The following is a 19,575-nucleotide window of genomic DNA, read 5'->3' as shown; positions in this document are numbered from 1 at the left end:
AGACCCATCCTGATACTAACTATACCGCTGCTCTGATGGGTCTAAATACCCAATAGGACAAGGGCAAGCCCGTGTCCACTACTTTGGCTCCTATGTCTGGTCCAATAGCCAAAGTAACCATCAACGTTCAAGGCAAACCCTTACCATTCCTGGTGGATACAGGTGCTGCCAGAAGTGTAATCAGATTACAGGACCTGCCATTTCCCGATCTGATATTGTCTGAAGCAGTAACCTGTGTGAGAGTAGATGGCAACCCTACTTCTAACAAGCCTACTTCTAACAAGCTCACCCGTGAAGTACAGGTTGGACCATACGAAGAAGTATTTATGCGCCTGGTGGTATCCCCCACCTATCCCACTAACCTTTTGGGAGCAGACTTTCTCCAAAGGTTGAAAGCGACTATCAATTATTCATCCGATGGTCTTACCGTCACCATAACTGATCCTCTCGATCTGAACAAAGAGTGTCAACTTCAAGCAGCACCTTTGCTTATGATGATGGATGAAGTCGTTAATGCTGCCTCAGGTGTTCCACCAGAAGTGATGTCGCAAGTCCCATCTACTCTATGGTCCACTGGTCCTGAAGATATTGGACGTCTTGCTGTACCTCCGGTACGGGTCATTCTTAAACCTGGAGCTCAACTCCCCAAGGTGCCTCAATACCCACTCAAGTCTGCTCAGGAAGAGTCCTTGGGCACTCAAATTAAGACTCTCTTGGATAACGGGGCACTAGTCAAGTGTACCTCTCTCTGTAACACGCCTTTGTTCCCAGTCAAGAAGAGGACATTAAAGGGAGAAGCTTCAAAGTACCGTATGGTTCAAGATCTCCGGGCTGTTAACGCAGCAAATGTATTGGAAAGTCCCATCGTGCCCAATCCACATACATTGCTGTCTCAGATACCATCGGATGCTACACGTTTCACTGTCATCAATCTAGCCAATGCTTTCTTCAGCGTACCATTGCATCCAGAAGATTGGAACCTGTTTGCCTTCACTTACCAAGGTTCACAATACACCTGGACGGTCTTGCCACAAGGAGCACAGAATTCACCAAGTCATTTCTCTCAAGCCCTTGCCTCTTGTCTGCAGCCTTGGAGAGAGATGAACCATCAGGTTGTTCTCCTTCAGTATGTGGATGATCTTCTATTGTGTTGTCCTGATCAAGCAGCAGCTGAAAAATCAAGTCTCAGTCTTCTACTTCACCTTGCACAACAGAAGTGCAAAGTGTCCCTCAACAAATTTCAATGGTGTCAACCCAGAGTTGTGTTTCTAGGACACTGTCTCTCTCCAGGGTTGAAACATCTCACAAGTAAAAGAAAAGACGCAATTGAGACAGTTCCTCTACCAAAAGGAACTAAGCAGCTACAAGCTTTCTTGTGACTTATCACCTACTGCTGGCAGTGGATTCCAGACGCCTCCAAGTTGATGCAACCATTGTATGATGACCTCAGGATGTCTGCTTTCCCACTAAACCAGAGTCTGTGGAAGTTTTTTATGCTCTTAAACAAGCCATACAATCTGCACCAGCCCTTGGAATCCCGAATTATTAGCTGCCATTCTACCTATTTATCAGTGAAGTAGCAGGACATGCTTCCAGAGTCCTAGCCCAGAAACATGGGGGGAAAAACAAGACCCATCGGTTATTACTCTGCCCATCTGGACTCTGTGTCTTAAGCTTCACCAACTTGCCTTAGAGCCATACATGCTGCACATATGCTCCTGGACAAAACTTCAGACATCATCTTAGGACATCCAGTGCTCTTGATGGCTCCACACGATCTCAAAGCTATACTTGACCAGACTCAACCTAAACATCTGTCACTACAGCGTCATATAGACTCCAATGTTCCCTCCTAATTCCGGATAATGTCACTCTTGTCCGCTGTACCGTCCTTAACCCGTCCACACTGCTTGCTCTTTCCAGGGAGGATATAGACGATGGCAATAATGCTTCAGGAGAAGAGGCCTATACATACTCAGAGGATCATGACTGTCTACAACAGATGCAGCAAGAAGCAGCCTCAAAGAAAATTGTGTCCAAAGACCCACTCCCGCACGCTAACCTGACGTTCTTCACCGATGGTTCCAGATTTGCAGATGAAACAGGAAGGTTCCATACAGGATATGCCGTGGTTAAATATGACCAGGTTATCCCAGCCGGATCCCTACCGCCACACATGTCTGCACAAGAAGCGGAACATAAGGCTTTGACGCTGGCCTATCAAGAAGTGGCAGAGAAGGTGGTCAACATCTACACGGATAAAAGATATGCTTTCGGAGTAGCTCATGACTTCGGCAGCATCTGGGCAGCCAGAGGATACCTAACGTCCAGTGGAAATCCTGTAAAACATGCTGCTGCCATACAAGAACTTGTGGCTGCTCTGGACCTACCTTCGGAGGTTGCAGTGATCAAGATTAAAGCTCACGGGAAATTAAACTCTCCAGAGGCGAAGGGAAACTTCTTTGCTGACAAAATAACAAAAATGTATGCTGTGCACCCACCTGGGAAAGAGAAAGCAGTGATGTACGTGTCTCAAGATCCTGAAGAGGGACTCCAGAGCTCTCCTATGAAGTGTATTCATCTACACCAAGACAAGGCACCCGATGATGAGAAAAAGTATTGGCAAGAAACAGGAGTAAAAAAGGATGAAGATGGAGTTTGGAGGAAGAACAAAAAGATCTGTCTACCCCGCAACCTACACCCCTCGGTGACAGAATGGGCACACGGTATTGTGGCGCCCTGGACTAGCCAGGTCGTCACAGATAACACACAAACACCCCACCCCCATTAGACAGGGACACCAGCCAAACACAAAACCCTTGTTGCCTCCCTCCAGTATCTGATGTCCACACCAGGTGGGGCGGTGCCAAGTGGTTGGCCCCACCCACCGAGGAGTTTACAGGCCTGGAGGCGTGAAAAGTGACAGTTCGGTGTTGGAGTTTGAAGAGTGAGGAGTAAACACTTGGGTGTCTGGGTTTGTGGCCCAGGCACTGACAGCAAGGTTGGCAAACGTTGGTGGCCGTCTGCAGGAGCGGTGGAGCAACGCGGAACCGTAGGACCGGGGTCGGGCGACGGCCCGCCGGTACCGACCGGGGAGCGAAGTGAAGCCAGCACACACAGGCAGGGCCATTGGACCCCGACCAGGCTTGGAGCCGCCGTCAATAGTCAGATCCGAATGTGACCAAAACCCCAGGGGTTTCACAACAGCAAAAGTCCCGGTCGCAGTTCGGCTCGAGTTCGGTTCGCCGAACGGAGGTCTTGTTCGAGTTCGGTTCGGTGAACCGGTTCGGCGAACCACTCGAACCGCATAGGAAACAATGGTAGGCAATCACAAACACATAAAAACACCTAGAAAACACCCTCAAAGTGTCCAAAAGGTGACAAACAACTCACAACACAACGCAAACACATGGGAAAGTGACAAGGACATATACTCATGCGAAAACAAAAGAGCTGGACAAGGAAAAAGAGGAGGAGACACAGATATAGGCATGGCATGCCCTTCTAAAATCATGTAAAACACCGCAAGGTTACTCCAAGCGGAGTCTCCCTTTTTTCCAAAAATTGGGCCACACACACACCCACCCCTTCAGTGGCAGCACTTGTGCCCCAGTTGTACACTTCACAGGTAGATTTGCATCAAGCACATTCAAAAATACGCCATACTTAACCGTCCCCAGGATGACCCCGGGGTAGGTAGCAAAGTCTTTCCTGATCCCAGCTCTGTTCATCTTGGATCATTTTTAAAAACAATGTAAGCAAGGGTTACTCCAAGCGGAGTCTCCCTTTTTTCCAAAAATTGGGCCCCACACACACCCACCCCTTCAGTGGCAGCACTTGTTCCCCAGTTGTACACTTCACAGCTAGATTTGCATCAAGCACATTCAAAAATACGCCATACTTAACCGTCCCCAGGATGACCCCGGGGTAGATAGCAAAGTCTTTCCTGATCCCAGCTCTGTTCATCTTGGATCATTTTTAAAACACTGTAAGCAAGGGTTACTCCAAGCGGAGTCTCCCTTTTTTCCAAAAATTGGGCCCCACACACACCCACCCCTTCAGTGGCAGCACTTGTGCCCCAGTTGTACACTTCACAGGTAGATTTGCATCAAGCACATTCAAAAATACGCCATACTTAACCGTCCCCAGGATGACACCGGGGTAGGTAGCAAAGTCTTTGCTGAACCATGACTTGTTCATCTTGGCTCCTTTAAAAAACACAGCAAGCAAGGGTTACTCCAAGCGGAGTCTCCCTTTTTTCCAAAAATTGGGCCACACACACACCCACCCCTTCAGTGGCAGCACTTGTGCCCCAGTTGTACACTTCACAGGTAGATTTGCATCAAGCACATTCAAAAATACGCCATCCTTAATCGTCCCCAGGATGACACCGGGGTAGGTAGCTAAGTCTTTCCTGATCCCAGCTCTGTTCATCTTGGATCATTTTTAAAAACACTGTAAGCAAGGGTTACTCCAAGCGGAGTCTCCCTTTTTTCCAAAAATTGGGCCCCACACACACCCACCCCTTCAGTGGCAGCACTTGTGCCCCAGTTGTACACTTCACAGGTAGATTTGCATCAAGCACATTCAAAATACACAAGCATTTACTCTCCCCAGGATGACACAGGGGTAGTAAATTCCTTGTGGATCCATGACTTGTTCATTTTGATGAACGTTAGTCTGTCCACATTGTCACTGGACAGTTGCGTGCGCTTATCTGTCAGCACACACCCAGCAGCACTGAAGACACGTTCAGAGACAACGCTGGCAGCTGGACATGACAAAATCTCCAAGGCGTAAGTGGAGAGCTCTGGCCATTTTTCAAGATTTGAAGCCCAAAATGAGCAAGGCTCCATTTGCAAAGTCATGGCATCGATGTTCATTTGGAGATACTCCTGTATCATCCTCTCCAGCCGTTGACTATGTGTCAGACTTGTTGTCTCTGGTGGCCTTGCAAAGGATGGTATAAAAAAATTATGAAAAGATTCAATAAAATTGCTGTTACCAGCAGCAGATACGGTGCTACTGGTACGGGTAGACTGTTGAAGATGACGAGACCGTCCCATGTTTGTCAAGTTACAACTGAGAGATTCACTCCCTGCACCACGGTTGTTTGGTGGAAAAGCCGAGCTAAGATCGAGTAACAGCTTCTGCTGATACTCCTGCATACGTGCGTCCCTTTCTATGGCTGGAATTATGTCACAAATTGTGGACTTGTACCGGAGATCTAATAGTGTGGCAAGCCAGTACTCATCATCACTTCTAATATTGACAATACGAGGGTCATGTTGGAGGTAGTGCAGCAAGAAGGCGATCATGTGTCTTGCGCAGTCATGCGGACCAAGTCCACGCTGTGTTTGTGGCATAGAGGTGCTAACCGTTTTTTCTTCCTCTGACATCTCCCCACAACCTCTTTCAACAGAAATTTGACCAAGGTCTCCCTCATCCGCTGAGTCTTCCATGTCCATGGACAGCTCGTCCTCCATTTCTTCATGTTCTCCTGCACCTTCCTCAACATTTCGCCTGCTACTATGCGCCCTTGTTGATCTCTGTCCCCCATGGTCCCATGCCTGCCGCGTTGGTGATGATGAACGTCTGGACCTTGGTGATATTGTTGTGTCTTGCGCATATGAATCCTCCTCTAGTTCCTCCCCTTCCTGTTGTCCCACCCCCTGACTCCGAATAGTGTTTAGCGTGTGCTCCAGCATGTAAATGACTGGAATTGTCATGCTGATAATGGTATTGTCAGCGCTAAACATATTCGTCGCCATGTCGAAACTGTGCAGAAGGGTGCATAGGTTCTTGATCTGAGACCACTCCATCAGGGTGATCTGCCCCACCTCTGCATCTCGTTGGCCCAGGCTATACATCATGACGTATTGCACCAGGGCTCGACAGTGCTGCCACAGTCGCTGTAACATGTGGAGAGTCGAATTCCAGCGTGTCGGCACATCGCATTTCAGGCGATGAACCGGCAGGCCGAAAGACTTCTGGAGCGATGCAAGTCGCTCAGCAGCGGTGGTTGAACGGCGGAAGTGAGCAGACAGTTTTCGTGCCCTGTTCAGAAGGCCATCTAGGCTGGGATAGTGTGTTAAAAATTGCTGGACAACAAGGTTCAACACGTGAGTCATACAAGGCACGTGTGTCACCTTGCCCAGGCGAAGGGCCGCACCCATGTTTGTAGCATTGTCGCACACGGCCTTACCAGGCTGCAGGTTGAGTGGAGACAACCATTTATTAAACTCAGTCTCTAGAGCTGCCCACAACTCAGCCGCTGTGTGACTCTTATTTCCAAGACATTTCAAGCTAAAGACCGCCTGATGCCGTTGCGCTCTGCTGTAATAGTAATGAGGGGTGCGTGATCCCTTCTGCGCAGTTACAACGCTGGTGGCCTGACCAGGCAGGCTTGGGGCGGAGGTGGAGGACCCAGACGAGGTGGAGGAGGCAGAAGCAGTGGCGGAACTTGGACAGACAGAGGATTGACACACAAGTCGTGGGGACGGCAAGACTTGTGCAGCAGACCCTTCACCATCTATTACCATAGTTACCCAGTGCCCAGTCAGCGACATGTAACGTCCCTGTCCATTCTTACTGGTCCAAGTATCGGTGGTGAAATGCACCTGTTCACACACAGAGTTTCTCAAGGAAGCGGTGATGTTGTGTGCAACATGCTGGTGTAGCGCAGGCACACCTTTCTTAGAGAAGTAGTGGCGACTGGGCATCTGGTACTGGGGCACAGCAACAGACATAAGGTCTCTAAAATCCTGTGTGTCCACCAGGCGGAAAGGCAGCATTTCAGTAGCCAAGAGCTTACAGAGGGATAAAGTCAACCTCTTAGCTTTGTTATGGGTCGCAGGAAATGGCCTTTTATTTGTCCACATCTGAGGGACAGAGATCTGGCTGCTGTGTGTAGACGGTGGTGAGTAGGGTGTCCGTGAAAAAATGCAGGTTTGTGAGGAAAGTGCAGGCGTAGACATGATGTTGCCTTCATCCAACGTTGATGCTATCGATGTCTGAGAGAGCTGTACACATGCACTTGTTTCCCCTTCCAAACCAAATGACGACCTACCAAGCAAACTGCCTCTTGCGGTTACAGTGGTGGAAGTTGTGCGTGGAAAACCAGGTGTGACAGCTGTCCCCACAGTCCTAGAAGATGAAGAGCGCGCGGATGCACTTGAAGGGGCAGGCGGTGGATGGTTCGCTCCGCTAGACCGCATTGCAGCACGGTGAGCTTCCCACTGGGACATATGGTATTTATTCATGTGATGATTCATGGAAGAAGTTGTCAAACTCCTGAGATTTTGCCCTCTACTAACAGAATCACGACAAATTTTACATATTACATGATTTGGGCGATTTTTTTCTATGTCAAAAAAGGTCCAGGCTAGGCAAGGCTTAGAGGGCATGCGACCTGCTGAGCCCCCCCGACTAGTGCTCAGAAGCAGAGTGGTGGCTGAGGATGCAGTTGTAGACGTGCTACCAGTACTACTCCTCTGTCCAGGAAGGCGCAAGGTAACTTCGTCATCAGTAGCATCCTCCTCCACCGCCTCTGTTGACTTCCTCGAGTGCCTGACTGTGGGTTGACAGTAGGTGGGATCTAGAACTTCCTCATCAAGCGTTGTGTTTGCACTTCCCTCACCCTCAGACCGAGCCTCTTCCTGACGTGAACCAATATTTAAGTTGTCATCCCAATCTGGTATCTGCGTCTCATCGTCATCAGTATGTTCCTCATTGTCTATAACAACAGGTGTTACAGTTTGTGAATAAGGGTCAACATTATGCACAGAAACTTGGTCCTCATGGCCTGAATCAGAGTCACAAAGGTTCTGGGCATCACTGCAGACCAATTCCTGGTCTGTACTCACTGTAGCTTGGGAGCAGACCTCTGATTCCCAGGCTATAGTGTGACTAAACAGCTCTGCAGACTCAGCCATCTCAGTTCCACCATACTGTGCAGGGCGGATGGAGAATTGAGAGCTGGGAGAAAGCAAGTGTGATTGGGATGACAAATCAGAGGACTGGTGTTTTTTGGATGCGGTAGTTGAGGTGGCGGAAAGGGCTTTTGTTGGACCACTTGAGATCCATTCAAGCATTTTCCTTTTTTGGCCATCATCTACCTTTGTTCCAGTTGTTCATGTCCGTAAAAAAGGGAGCACATCGGATTGTCCACAGTAAGTAGTAGACATCTTACTTTTGCTGGAAGATGGTCTATCTTCAGCAGATGTTAATGGAGCTTTGCCACCTTCCCCACGGACAAACCCTTTTTTTCCTTTTCCAACACGCCTCTTCCCCTTTCCACCAGCATCTGTCATTTTGCCACTCATTTTGATTGCGACAAGATTGTGCACTTAAAATGTGGTAGTAAAAATTGAGAGGTGGTGTAGATTGCAGCGGTGGTCTATCTTTATTAACAGCAGAACAAACAACAATAACTATCCCTGACAATGCAACTACGGCCCTTAAACTGGCAGCATAGTTTGCTAGTATAATGGCGTAGTAACAATGAGTTTGAGTGTGCAATGCATTGGTGCTGCAAATAGCTTTGCACCAGTGGGACACTAATGGAAGTCCAACAGCCACTTTTAGGATGCCACTAAGTTTACTCAGTGTTTGCTAGTATAATGGCTTAGTAACAATGAGTTTGAGTGTGCAATGCAGAGGTGCTGCAAATAGATTTGCACTAGTGGGACACTAATGGAAGTCCAACAGCCACTTTTAGGATGCCACTAAGTTTACTCAGTGTTTTGCTAGTATAATGGCTTAGTAACAATGAGTTTGAGTGTGCAATGCAGAGGTGCTGCAAATAGATTTGCACTAGTGGGACACAAATGGAAGTCCAACAGCCACTTTTAGGATGCCACTAAGTTTACTCAGTGTTTGCTAGTATAATGGCTTAGTAACAATGAGCTTGAGTTTGCAATGCAGCGGTGCTGCAAATAGCTTTGCACCAGTGGGACAATAATGGAAGTCCAACAGCCACTTTTAGGATGCCACTAAGTTTACTCAGTGTTTGCTAGTATAATAGGTTAGTAACAATGAGTTTGAGTGTGCAATGCAGTGGTGCTGCAAATAGCTTTGCACCAGTGGGACACTAATGGAAGTCCAACAGCCACTTTTAGGATGCCACTAAGTTTACTCAGTGTTTGCTAGTATAATGGCTTAGTAACAATGAGCTTGAGTGTGCAAAGGGCAGGAGGGTACAGTGGCAGGGTTGTGGGTCAGTGTACAGGAAAGGAAGCCTCACTTTCTATCCCTCCTAATGGGGAAATGCAGCGAGGAAGTCCCTGACCTTAGCTACACAGACACTGTTATCTGTAGCTTTTAAGATCTGTTTCCACGGACCTGAGTGTCACCTATGGCTCTGAGCCTGTTGTTATTAGCCCTTTCAAGGGCTAATAGAAACTTCTATCCCTATTCTGTATAGCGCTGTGTGTAGAGCGTACACAGCAGTATCGGAGACAGGAGCTACGCCAGCGGTGACTGACACCCAGACGCAGAAGAGATAATGGCGTCCGGACGGACAGATACCCGTTTTTATAATGCAGGGACATGTGACATGGACATCCTATCACACATGCCGTTGCTTCTCTGGCTAAAAGTCCACTTAGCTGTGTGTGTGTCTAGGATTGGCTGACATGCTGGCCCGCCCCACTACACACGCGCTTAGGGAAGGAAGACAAGGAAAAAATAAAAAATGTCGTTCGCCATTATCCCAGCAGCAGTGATCTGAATGCGCTGTTCCCGCACACTATACGCTGAAATTTCATAATAGTGTGAGTCACAGAGTGACTTACACTATTACGGCGGAAAGCCAGCTAGTAATTAGCTTGGCTTTTTGCTGCTAGAACCGTTCTCGAACGGAACTAGAAATATCGAGCTTTAGCAAAAAGCTCGAGTTCTAGTTCGATCTAGAACAGCCCCCAAAATCAGTCGAACCGCGAACTGGAGAACCGCGAACCGCGCTCAACTCTAGTCCCGATTGAAGGCAACAGCCCACACCGTGAGGGTATACAGCTATCGCCTAAGGCTAGAGACCCAAGGGCCAGCGCCTGCGGGCAAACGGGCTCCTTTGGTACCCATACACCGGGGAGCGGACTACCGTTGGGAATCCATAGTAGTCAGAAGGAGAACATCAAGGTGCAGGGAAAGACAGCCGCCATCACCTGTCTGGGGAGAAACACTGCAGCCGGCTGCGGGACCCGTCCATCCAGCCGTTTGGTTTACTGATGACTTTGTACCTTTCTTGCTGAGTGAGTACGCCCGTGCCATCCGGCACCGCGCCGCGCATTCCCTGCAACCCTGCACCTCGCCAACCCTGCCTCCCCGTCACATCATCAGGCCCCGGGACCACCGACCCCCTACCCACGGAGGGGGAAAACAACATCCCAGCTGCTCCCTACCATCGCTCCCGGGATCCCCGTCACCAGCAGCGGTGGTGCCCATCTTTACCACGACCCGTGGGTGGCGTCACGGACTAAATCCCTCAAACCAACCACCCCTTTCACTCACGGGCGAGAAGCGCCGCTCGAGTCCCCGGATCCGGCCCACCGCTCGAGCCACCAAGCAGCAGCAGCCGCAGCAGCGCCGGACCCGAGCATTAGCGAGAGCGCAGCAGCGACGGCATCCTCCCCGCCCGCGACACATCCCTGGAACCGAGATTTGAGGGTCCCTACCAAGTGCTCCTGACTACTCCCACTTCTGTCAAACTCGAAGGAAGACCAACGTTGATACACGCCTCCCATTGCAAGAAGTTCACGTCTCCATCAGAGCCTTCTGCATAATGCCACATATCTTTTACCTTATGTGTTACACCTTTCTACACTCCTTTGTAGGAGCACAACAGGCCGCGATCACCCAAGCAGTGGGTGTGATTACGTTCTGGTATAACACCACTACACATGATGCTTCTTTTAAATTCGATTATTGTGATATAGTACAGTGTGACACTCAATGGGCTTCCTCACCTTCCTCAATGAGTCAACCAGCACAATTAAGATCAAGACAATAATATATATGTGTTACAGGTTATGGGTGATGACAAACGTGGTTCATGGTGGGCAGTCGGGTGGAACACTGGTGAAGATTGGGGGTGTAGACCGAAAACAGCTCTAAATAAACTAGACTCCCATGGCAAACCTCTACTCAACAGGATGACACTCTCCCGTACAAAAGTCATCAAGCCCTTTGATACCATTGGCCAATGTAATCCACTAGTCCTTAATCTGGAGAACCCTCAACCTGGCGATAATGGCACCTATCTACTGGGCACATATGTATATGGTGGGTGTGCTAATTGTGCCCATCTAGGTGTGTTCAGATTAGCGGACATAAGAGAAATGTCGACAAAAGATAGAAACACACACTCAAGCTCCCTAATGTTCCGTATTCAAAAACTTAATAAAATGAGGGCCATTGCAAACCTCACATTTGAAGATATCCTTGCCGTTGAAACAGGGTACACTGAGACCAACTTATGGGTTGAAGTGGATGAAATATACCGCCAATCAATATAATAAGTCTAATTGCTTTGTCTGTGCAGGGGCGAGATCCCACCTAGGATCTGTCCCTCTAGATCTCCCCCCAGATGTGGAAAAATGTTTCCTGACTTTGTTCACTAACAAATCCCTTAGTGAATTAAATTGTGAAAACTGGAAAAAGAAGTACCCCATTGCCCCAGACACACCTAACCCAGGTCAAGGCATCACCATATATCCAGGAAAATACATCTGTTATACTAACACTGAAGGGAACACATTTGTGGGTAATTTCACAGAGGGATATTGCAGCAGATATAGTAATGCCACCAGAGAGGACCTGGTCAACCAGACCCAGTCCATTTCTGATGTCTTCTGGATATGTGGGGACATGAAGATCAGAACTCATTTAGAAAGTGAATGGATGGGGGAATGCACACTAGCCAAAGCCATAATGCCCTTCTATATAGCAGCAGAAGGTAAGGAAGCCCTAACCTCAGAAGAGCTACACAGAACAAAATGAGAGACAAATCCCAAACCCAAAGGCATTTTTGACCCCCATGTTTACATCGTTGCTATAGGAGTCCCAAGGGGGGTACCAGAAGAATTTAAAGCCAGGGATCAAGTCAAAGCAGGTTTTGAGTCATTCATACTAGCTCTAGTGACCATTAATAAAAACGTAGATTGGGTCAATTACATCTACTACAACCAACAAAGATTTGTAAATTACACTAGAGAAGCTCTTCAAGGTTTGGCAGACCAGCTAGGCCCTACATCAATAATGGCGTTTCAAAACAGCATGGCCCTTGACATGATACTGGCAGAGAAAGGAGGTGTTTGTAAAATGGTGAAATCCGCGTGTTGTACCTACATTCCAGATAATACGGGTCCCACCGGGAAAGTTACGGTAGCCATAAAAAAGCTAGCTTCTCTACAAAAAGAATTAAAAAGGAATTCAGGTATTGGAGACTGATGGGTTAGGAGTAGGGTCAGAAGGTTAATAAAGTATTTAGGGGGGACTGTTGAGGAGGACCTTTCCATCAAATAATTAACCTCTTGACAAGGGATTGTGGGAAATATGTTGATTTGCCTTACATAATTCAGGTTTCAGATCATACACATGACACAGATTTAAAGATGGCTGCCATTTCCTCTTCTCCACAACTTGCCTGGAATGCGAGGAATGTCCAGATGTAATAAGACCACCATATAAGGGAGGTCAAGCTAGAGGACCAACCCCCAGGTCAGATGACACCATGGATTCCTGCACTGAAGTCAGACCCGTCCATCAACAGCAACACGGATCTCCCCATTGGCTAGCCCATGAACTGTCCCACTAAATCGGCATATCTGAACTTGTGTACGCCCCTAGCCTATATCAAGAGGATGCATGCTTCTTCTCAGTCTGTTCATTGCCATTTTTACTGTGACCAAGAAGAGATTTCATATCCGACTGTGTCTGGTGTGAATTCTTTACGCATGCACTTGGTCTATACCAATTAGGCCAGGCAGTAGGCAACTAGTGATCTCTGTTTAAGAGTTCACCCTAACATTATGTTTAGTTTAAACACACCTTTCGCAGTACAAGTAGATGACATATAGCATAAAACAGTGAAGAAACATGTACACTTCTACAGTGGTCCATGTCTTTTTCAATTTTCAGCCACAGCGTTACCTGTATGTGAATGCAGCCTTAAAGGAATTGTCCTCCACTGCAATACCACTTACCTATGGCCTCAAGTGCTGCATAACATAAAAACAACCTCTACTTACCTCCTGGACAGGCGCCACTCCTAGTCCTGTGTACCCTGTTGGTCTAATATAAACAGTTTCACATGACCACTAAAGCCATTTAGTTTGTCCACGTATTGGCTGTAGTCCTCAATTTTTTCTCCAAGTGGAAGAAACACATTTCTTCCTCTCAGACAAAATATAATTTCTGAAGCCAATCTACACCTGCTAAATGGCTGCAGCCAACAGGTGAAATTGTTTAGGTCATGGAACCAAAGGGGGACACAGTGCTGAAAGTGAAACAGAGGTGCCAATCTTGGGGATAAATACAATTTATTTTTACTTTATAATGCACCCTGAGTCCATTGAAAAGTGGTTGTCCAGTAATGGACAACATCTATAAGCCTATATGTGGATTGACAGAGACTGCCACCTTCATACATAAATAGGACTCAAACAAGACATAGACTCCTAAGAAAATCTATGAATAGGCTATTGTAGCTGTATATAACTTGTAGTGTGGACAGGAACTAAATACAGCCATGCGCGTGAGCCCTTTAATGGAGCGTTCACAAGTCACCTTTCTACTACACAAATAGAGTGTTTGGATTATTTTAAAACTGTGCAGACTTTTAAGGAAGCCCAGGACACATGGGCAATTATAGGCAATATGTGTTTCATTTCATAGTAATATGTAGGACCTACCGTGATTTCCAACAATACTAGAAACCCACTTGGCTGCTGAAATGACACTCTGACCATCTGCAATATCTAGAATCACTGTTTGTAGGCGACTCGAGGCCTCCTTCTTCAGGTTCTCAGCGCCTTTCTCTGTCAGACATGAAGCCAGAACCTTCATTCCACGTTTGTCCAGTTGTTTGGCCAGCAGGTTTCCAAATCCACTGTCACATCCAGTGATAAATACATATTTATCAGTAAGATTCTCCAATATCTGGCTCTGTCTGTGCCATCTGTACAGGAAAATCAGAGCCACCAGCACGAGCAGAGGAAGCCACATGGCAGGATCTTACTGCAGCCTAAGAAAGAAACAAGTAGTATTTAAATTTCTACCAAACAATAATATTTCCATATTGGCTATATAACATTGCACTATTAAAAAAAAAAAATACTATACTGGAAAATGGAAATATTGTGTACACCAGATATTATGGAGAAAGGTTAAAACGTGGAACAAAAATGCTATGTAACACCATGTCTTTCCAAGAATAAGACACTGTCTTATACTTTTTTTGCCCCCCCCCACCAAAAAAAAGCGCTAGGACTTATTTTTGGAGTAGGTCTTATTCTTGGAGAAACATGATTGGGGGTAAGTTTACCCCCCTAAAAAAGAAACCAAACCCAACCTTCCCAGGAGAATCATACCTACCAGGGCCCAGACGTCTGTGTGGCTCCCAGGTCCTCGCTCCCAGCAGGTATGTTGTACTCCATCCTCCCCTGCTTCTGGCCGACACACTCACATACATCACATTGCGCGCACACACTCATACACATACACACACATCAGATCACACACACACTAGTCACTCACCACATCTGGCGGTACAGAATGCCTCTGGCCCCACAGAAGTATGGGAGGAAGTTACGCATCGCAGGTCCTGTAAGCATTCCATCCTCAGCCACAGGTCCTTGTATTCCACCACAATGTATCTCAGGATTCTCTGCCAGCCAGCAGAAATCAGTATCGCTGGATGTGGTGAGTGTGTGTGTGCGATCTGATGGGTGATTGTGTGTGTGAGATCTGATGTGTGTGGGTGTTAGATCACTGCAGGTCCTCCCGCTCAGCGTCTGGTGAGTGAGATTGCAGGGTGCCTGCTGTCTGTAATGAAGTGTCCTGCAGTATTCTTAACTTTTTTAGCTGCACAAACACTTCATTATTGAACTGCGACTAGGGCTTATTTTCGGGGTAGGGCTTATATTTAAGCCTTGCCCCGAAAATGCTAAAAATTCCTGCTAGTGCTTATTTTTGGACGAGATTTAATTTTTGGAAAAGCAAAGTATGTATTATGTCATGAATGACATTGCCTCCTGCCCATGATTTTTTTGTAAGGAGTCAGTACCCTTTATCACAGAACTGATCATAGACTGTGCCTACACTGTAATGAACTACAGATCTGAAAGAACCTTTGATTTCATTTATGGCTGTCGATACACAGGTTAATCGTACAAAGGTTTAACACATATTGTTAGTATAATAATTAACATGAAGAGTGAAATAGATTGGAAGTAAATCAGCTCACCTAACATCAAATGGTAGAACAGCAGCTCTCTAGGCAAGAAATAGTGGAAAATGAGAGCCAACGGCCAGGATACAGTTAAATCCATTTGAATTTTCACTTCTTCAGATTTTTCAAAGCATATAACAAACAATCCAACAAGCAATTACCGGAAGTAAAATACTCACGCATTTCAGGCCATCATGGCCAATAGTCATAGCACGTTGAAGAAATAAAAATCAATGGTTTTGAGCAAATACTGAACTCCCATTTCATCAGAAATAATTAACCTGACAGCACAAAACAATATTGAAGATAGAATACTGCTATAACAGGATTATAATCCAGGAATTAGAGATGTGAAATTTTGGGTCTGTTAAAAAGTATTATTGCTAGATTCTACCTGTTACAAAGGGTAGATATAGGTTTTAGTTTCCCATTGCATTAATGGCCTCCGTTCATCACTTATGCTGAGAAAAGCTCCTTACGTATACTTCAAGAAAAAGCTGCCTATCAGGGGTCCAAAGGTGGCATTTCTTACACTGTGGCTATAATGGAATCCTGAATTGTAGCCTGTGAGTAAGGGATGGTACTGGAAGGCTCCGTTCACATATGTGAAAGAGCTATACTGGTTAAAATGACAGATATCATAATGGAAACCTAATTTAAATCAGAATTCCTAACAAGCCTCAAGCTTCTATTTTATCCATCATCAACAAGCTATAGTGAGATCCATTTAACAGATACATGAGAAAAAATCCATCAGTTAAAAAGTTACCTGAGACAAATGTGAATCTGAGACATCCGTCACACATAGAATACGTCTAAGGCCCCCTTCACACGTCAGTGATCCTGGTATGTTTGTTCTTTTTTTTATATGTACCAGAATCACTGATATACGCAGACCCATTATAATCAATGGGTCTGCTCACACATCAGTGATTTTTCACTGAACGTGTCTCCGTGCAGCGTACACGCTTGTCCGTGATTCTGCACGGTGACAAGTCCGTTTTTTTCTGGCATCACTGATGACCTACGGACCACACTATGATGTGATCCGTGTGTGATCCGTGAAACACGTAGCAGAAAAACACTGACATATAAAATAATAAACATTTTCAACTAACCTTTCCAGCGATGCGCTGTGCAGCCACCGCTCTCTGCAGCTCCTGCCTGGCTCATGAATATTCATGAAAGCAGGAACAGCCGACCCGGAAGTAGCTGTAGAGAGCGGTGGGTGGACGCTGCAGAGCCGAGGAGTTCAGCACCATGGACAGCAGGAGCGAAGGCAGGTGAGTAATGTCCATTTGCAATCACGGATCATGGATTGCACATGGTCAACCCATGTGTGCCGTGAATCACGGAACACGGAGGGACATGTGTGTGTTTTACACGTCAGTGAAGAACGTCAGTGTTTTTCACTGACGTGTGAAACGGGCCTAAAAGGCACTTTTTTTACAGGATCATGTCTTTCAGTCAATTGGCGTTTACTACTGTACTTTATACTTCCCTTTTTGAAGAATATGTTTAGTATGTCAGGAGCTCTGCTGACACATAAGCTAAAGGTATAGCAAAAACCAAGCATGAACCTAGCCCTTGCATGCAAAAAGGTAATCCATTATTCCCAGTCTTGTCCCTAACACTGTATGTAAAAGATAACATTTACTAAGATCCAAGCCTCCACATAGTGTTTGTTTTTGGCAGCGATACACCAGTTAACCCTTACAATGCTAAATTCACTGTACAAATCTCCTGTACTCACAATTCCCAAAAGCCATTAACAAGATCACTCAGACCAAACTGTATTAAAAGGTACAGACGAATACTCTGTTCAGTACATCTTATGTGGACTATTCAATGCAAAACATACAATTTGAAAAACAGGTAAAAAGACCAAAATGTTACTTGTCTACAAATTATTTGGAATTTTCTTTGGCTGACACATTAAAGTAATTAAACTGCATGAGGTTTGGTGCAACAGTAATCCATTATATGTTACGGACACTTTCCCTTCCATAGAGAAGTGCGGAGTAGCCAAGTGTGCCACCGAATCACTATTTGTTATGTAACTCGAAGCAGACAGTTCCTATTTGCCATATGTTCAGCTGGACAATTTACGTTGCTCCGGAGCATGTGATTATAATAGTTAGTGAATGCAATTTTTTTTATAAAATGTAAAATGTATCAGAGTGATGTGCAAAAAAGCCCAAACATTATATTACTATGTTTTTTGAAGGTCCCTTCTAATCTCATTATCAGCAGTGGAATAAGAAGCATAGAGGGCTGTGATATAATTTTGCAAACAAAAATGACTCTGTAGTAGTTATGAGGACCTTTTACAATTATTTTGACTGGTGGAATTATTAGAAAGGCAAGGAAGCTTACTATTCATGCGGTATTTTGTCTAGAAAAATCACAGTCACCATGACAATAACATGATACACCCTATTATAGTTAATGGGCACCCCTTGTGTTTGTCATTGGATAAATACATTCGGCTACAGGAATATTGATTTTCTGTTCCTTAAATGGAACATTAAAGCAAAGTTACTAATTCAAATTTGAACAGAGCCTTATGTGTACTCAATACTAAAATATATTCATCATGTGGATACCAAAGAACTGTGTCTGGATGATACAGAGAAGCCAAAAGAGTTAAAGAAAAATCTTATATGGAATAAAACAGTTATTAAAAAGTTGTTGATCTCAATTCTAACCCTTCCCCCCCAAAACGTCCCAAATAGGAATCAACTAGAATACAGTATGTACCTTGTAAAATACGACTCACCTTTGATAGTTTGAAGATTCTGCACTGGATCGCCTGAAGTAAAGGAACATAAAATACTCAGGGAAAAAGAGCTGACTGTGCTGCTCTATAAAATCAACACATTGTTGGCACAGAAAATAGGGTAGAGAACAAATGTAGATGCAGTAGGAATGGAGTGTTCATTTTACTTAGGCTGCTTTCACACTACGTTTTTTTAACATGCGTCATGAACGTTTTTTTTTACGCAAAAACGGATCCAGTGCAAATGTGTTTTCATTTCAATGCATTTGCAATGGACTCGCATCAACATGTGTTCACATGCGTTTGCGTGCGTTATAGTGAGGATCCAGCGACTTGCAGTTTTTTAACTTTTTTCCAAAACGCTATTGTAGCATTTTTGAGCTGCGTCCAAATACTGCAAATTGCTGGATCCTGACTATACTGCATGCAAACGTATGTGAACAGTGGCATGCTGATAGACAGGATCCTGCTTGCTCTACTGAGCATGCCCAGAAACCAGCCTGGTGTGATCAGTCTCTCTCTCTTCCCCTCCCTCTCTCTCCCTCCCTCTCCTCTCTCTCTCTCCCCCGCCTGAGAGCTGCGGAGATTTTGGATAATCGCTCGTGACGCCACCCACGGGTTGTGGTGATGGTGGGCACCACCGCTACGGTAGAGGTGAGGGACTCCCGGGAGCGATGTCGGGGCGCAGCTTTGGATGTTAACCCCTCCGTGGATAGGGGCGGTGTGTCCCAGGGCCTGGTTGCGGGGAGCTGGCGCAGGGCTGCTGTGCGGTGTGGTGCTGCAGTACTCACGATTGAAAGACACGGAGGCACTGGTAAACCAAACGTGGTGGAAGACGGTGTGGCCCACAGCTGGCTGCAGTCCACTAGGCGGCTTGGCAGAGTCCTCCTTTCTCCTGCACCTAAGTGCAAGTGGACCACGGTGCCTAAGCACGGTGGTCCGCTCCCCAGCGGATTTGCCGAAGGAGCTCCTTTGCCCGCAGGCGCTGGCCCTTGGATCTCTGGCCTCTGGCGGTGGCTACTATCCAGTCGGGTTGGGCTGTTGCCGTCAATCGGGACTACCCTTCCTGGTGCTCTGGTAAACTGTTGGCTCCCCGGTTCGGTTCCAGCGGGCTCCAACCCTGTCCCAGTCCCTACGGTTCCACCGGTCGTGTTCCCGGTCTCCTGCAGGTGGCCCCTGCCGTCTGCCTGTCTGACTGTTTCAGGGCCCTGGGCTCCAACCCAGGCCCTATGCAGAGCTGTACTGAACTCCTCCACTACCACTTCCAACTCCCTCCTCTCTCTCTCTCTCACTACTTCTCTCTACTGTCTTTCTGCCTCAGGCCAGCAGACTCCTCGGTGGGCGTGTC

At 46.4% G+C, this 19,575-nt stretch overlaps 1 protein-coding gene across 1 annotated transcript in view; it reads right to left on the bottom strand.

The window, feature by feature from the left end:
* Positions 1–18,281, bottom strand: part of LOC142292010 (retinol dehydrogenase 7-like) — a 106,982-nt gene extending 88,701 nt beyond the window's left edge. The window contains exons 1-2 of the mRNA XM_075337048.1: positions 18,228–18,281; positions 13,911–14,242 (exon numbers count right to left, since the gene is read on the bottom strand). Of these exons, the coding sequence (XP_075193163.1) occupies positions 13,911–14,223 (313 nt within the window). The 5' untranslated portion in view covers positions 14,224–14,242; positions 18,228–18,281. The remainder of the gene's footprint in view (positions 1–13,910; positions 14,243–18,227) is intronic.
* Positions 18,282–19,575: the final 1,294 nt, after the last annotated feature.

This window comes from Anomaloglossus baeobatrachus, chromosome 2, assembly GCF_048569485.1.
Source record: "Anomaloglossus baeobatrachus isolate aAnoBae1 chromosome 2, aAnoBae1.hap1, whole genome shotgun sequence".
NCBI classification, from domain to species: Eukaryota; Metazoa; Chordata; class Amphibia; order Anura; family Aromobatidae; genus Anomaloglossus; species Anomaloglossus baeobatrachus.
This window is presented reverse-complemented; position numbering and strand designations above follow the sequence as displayed.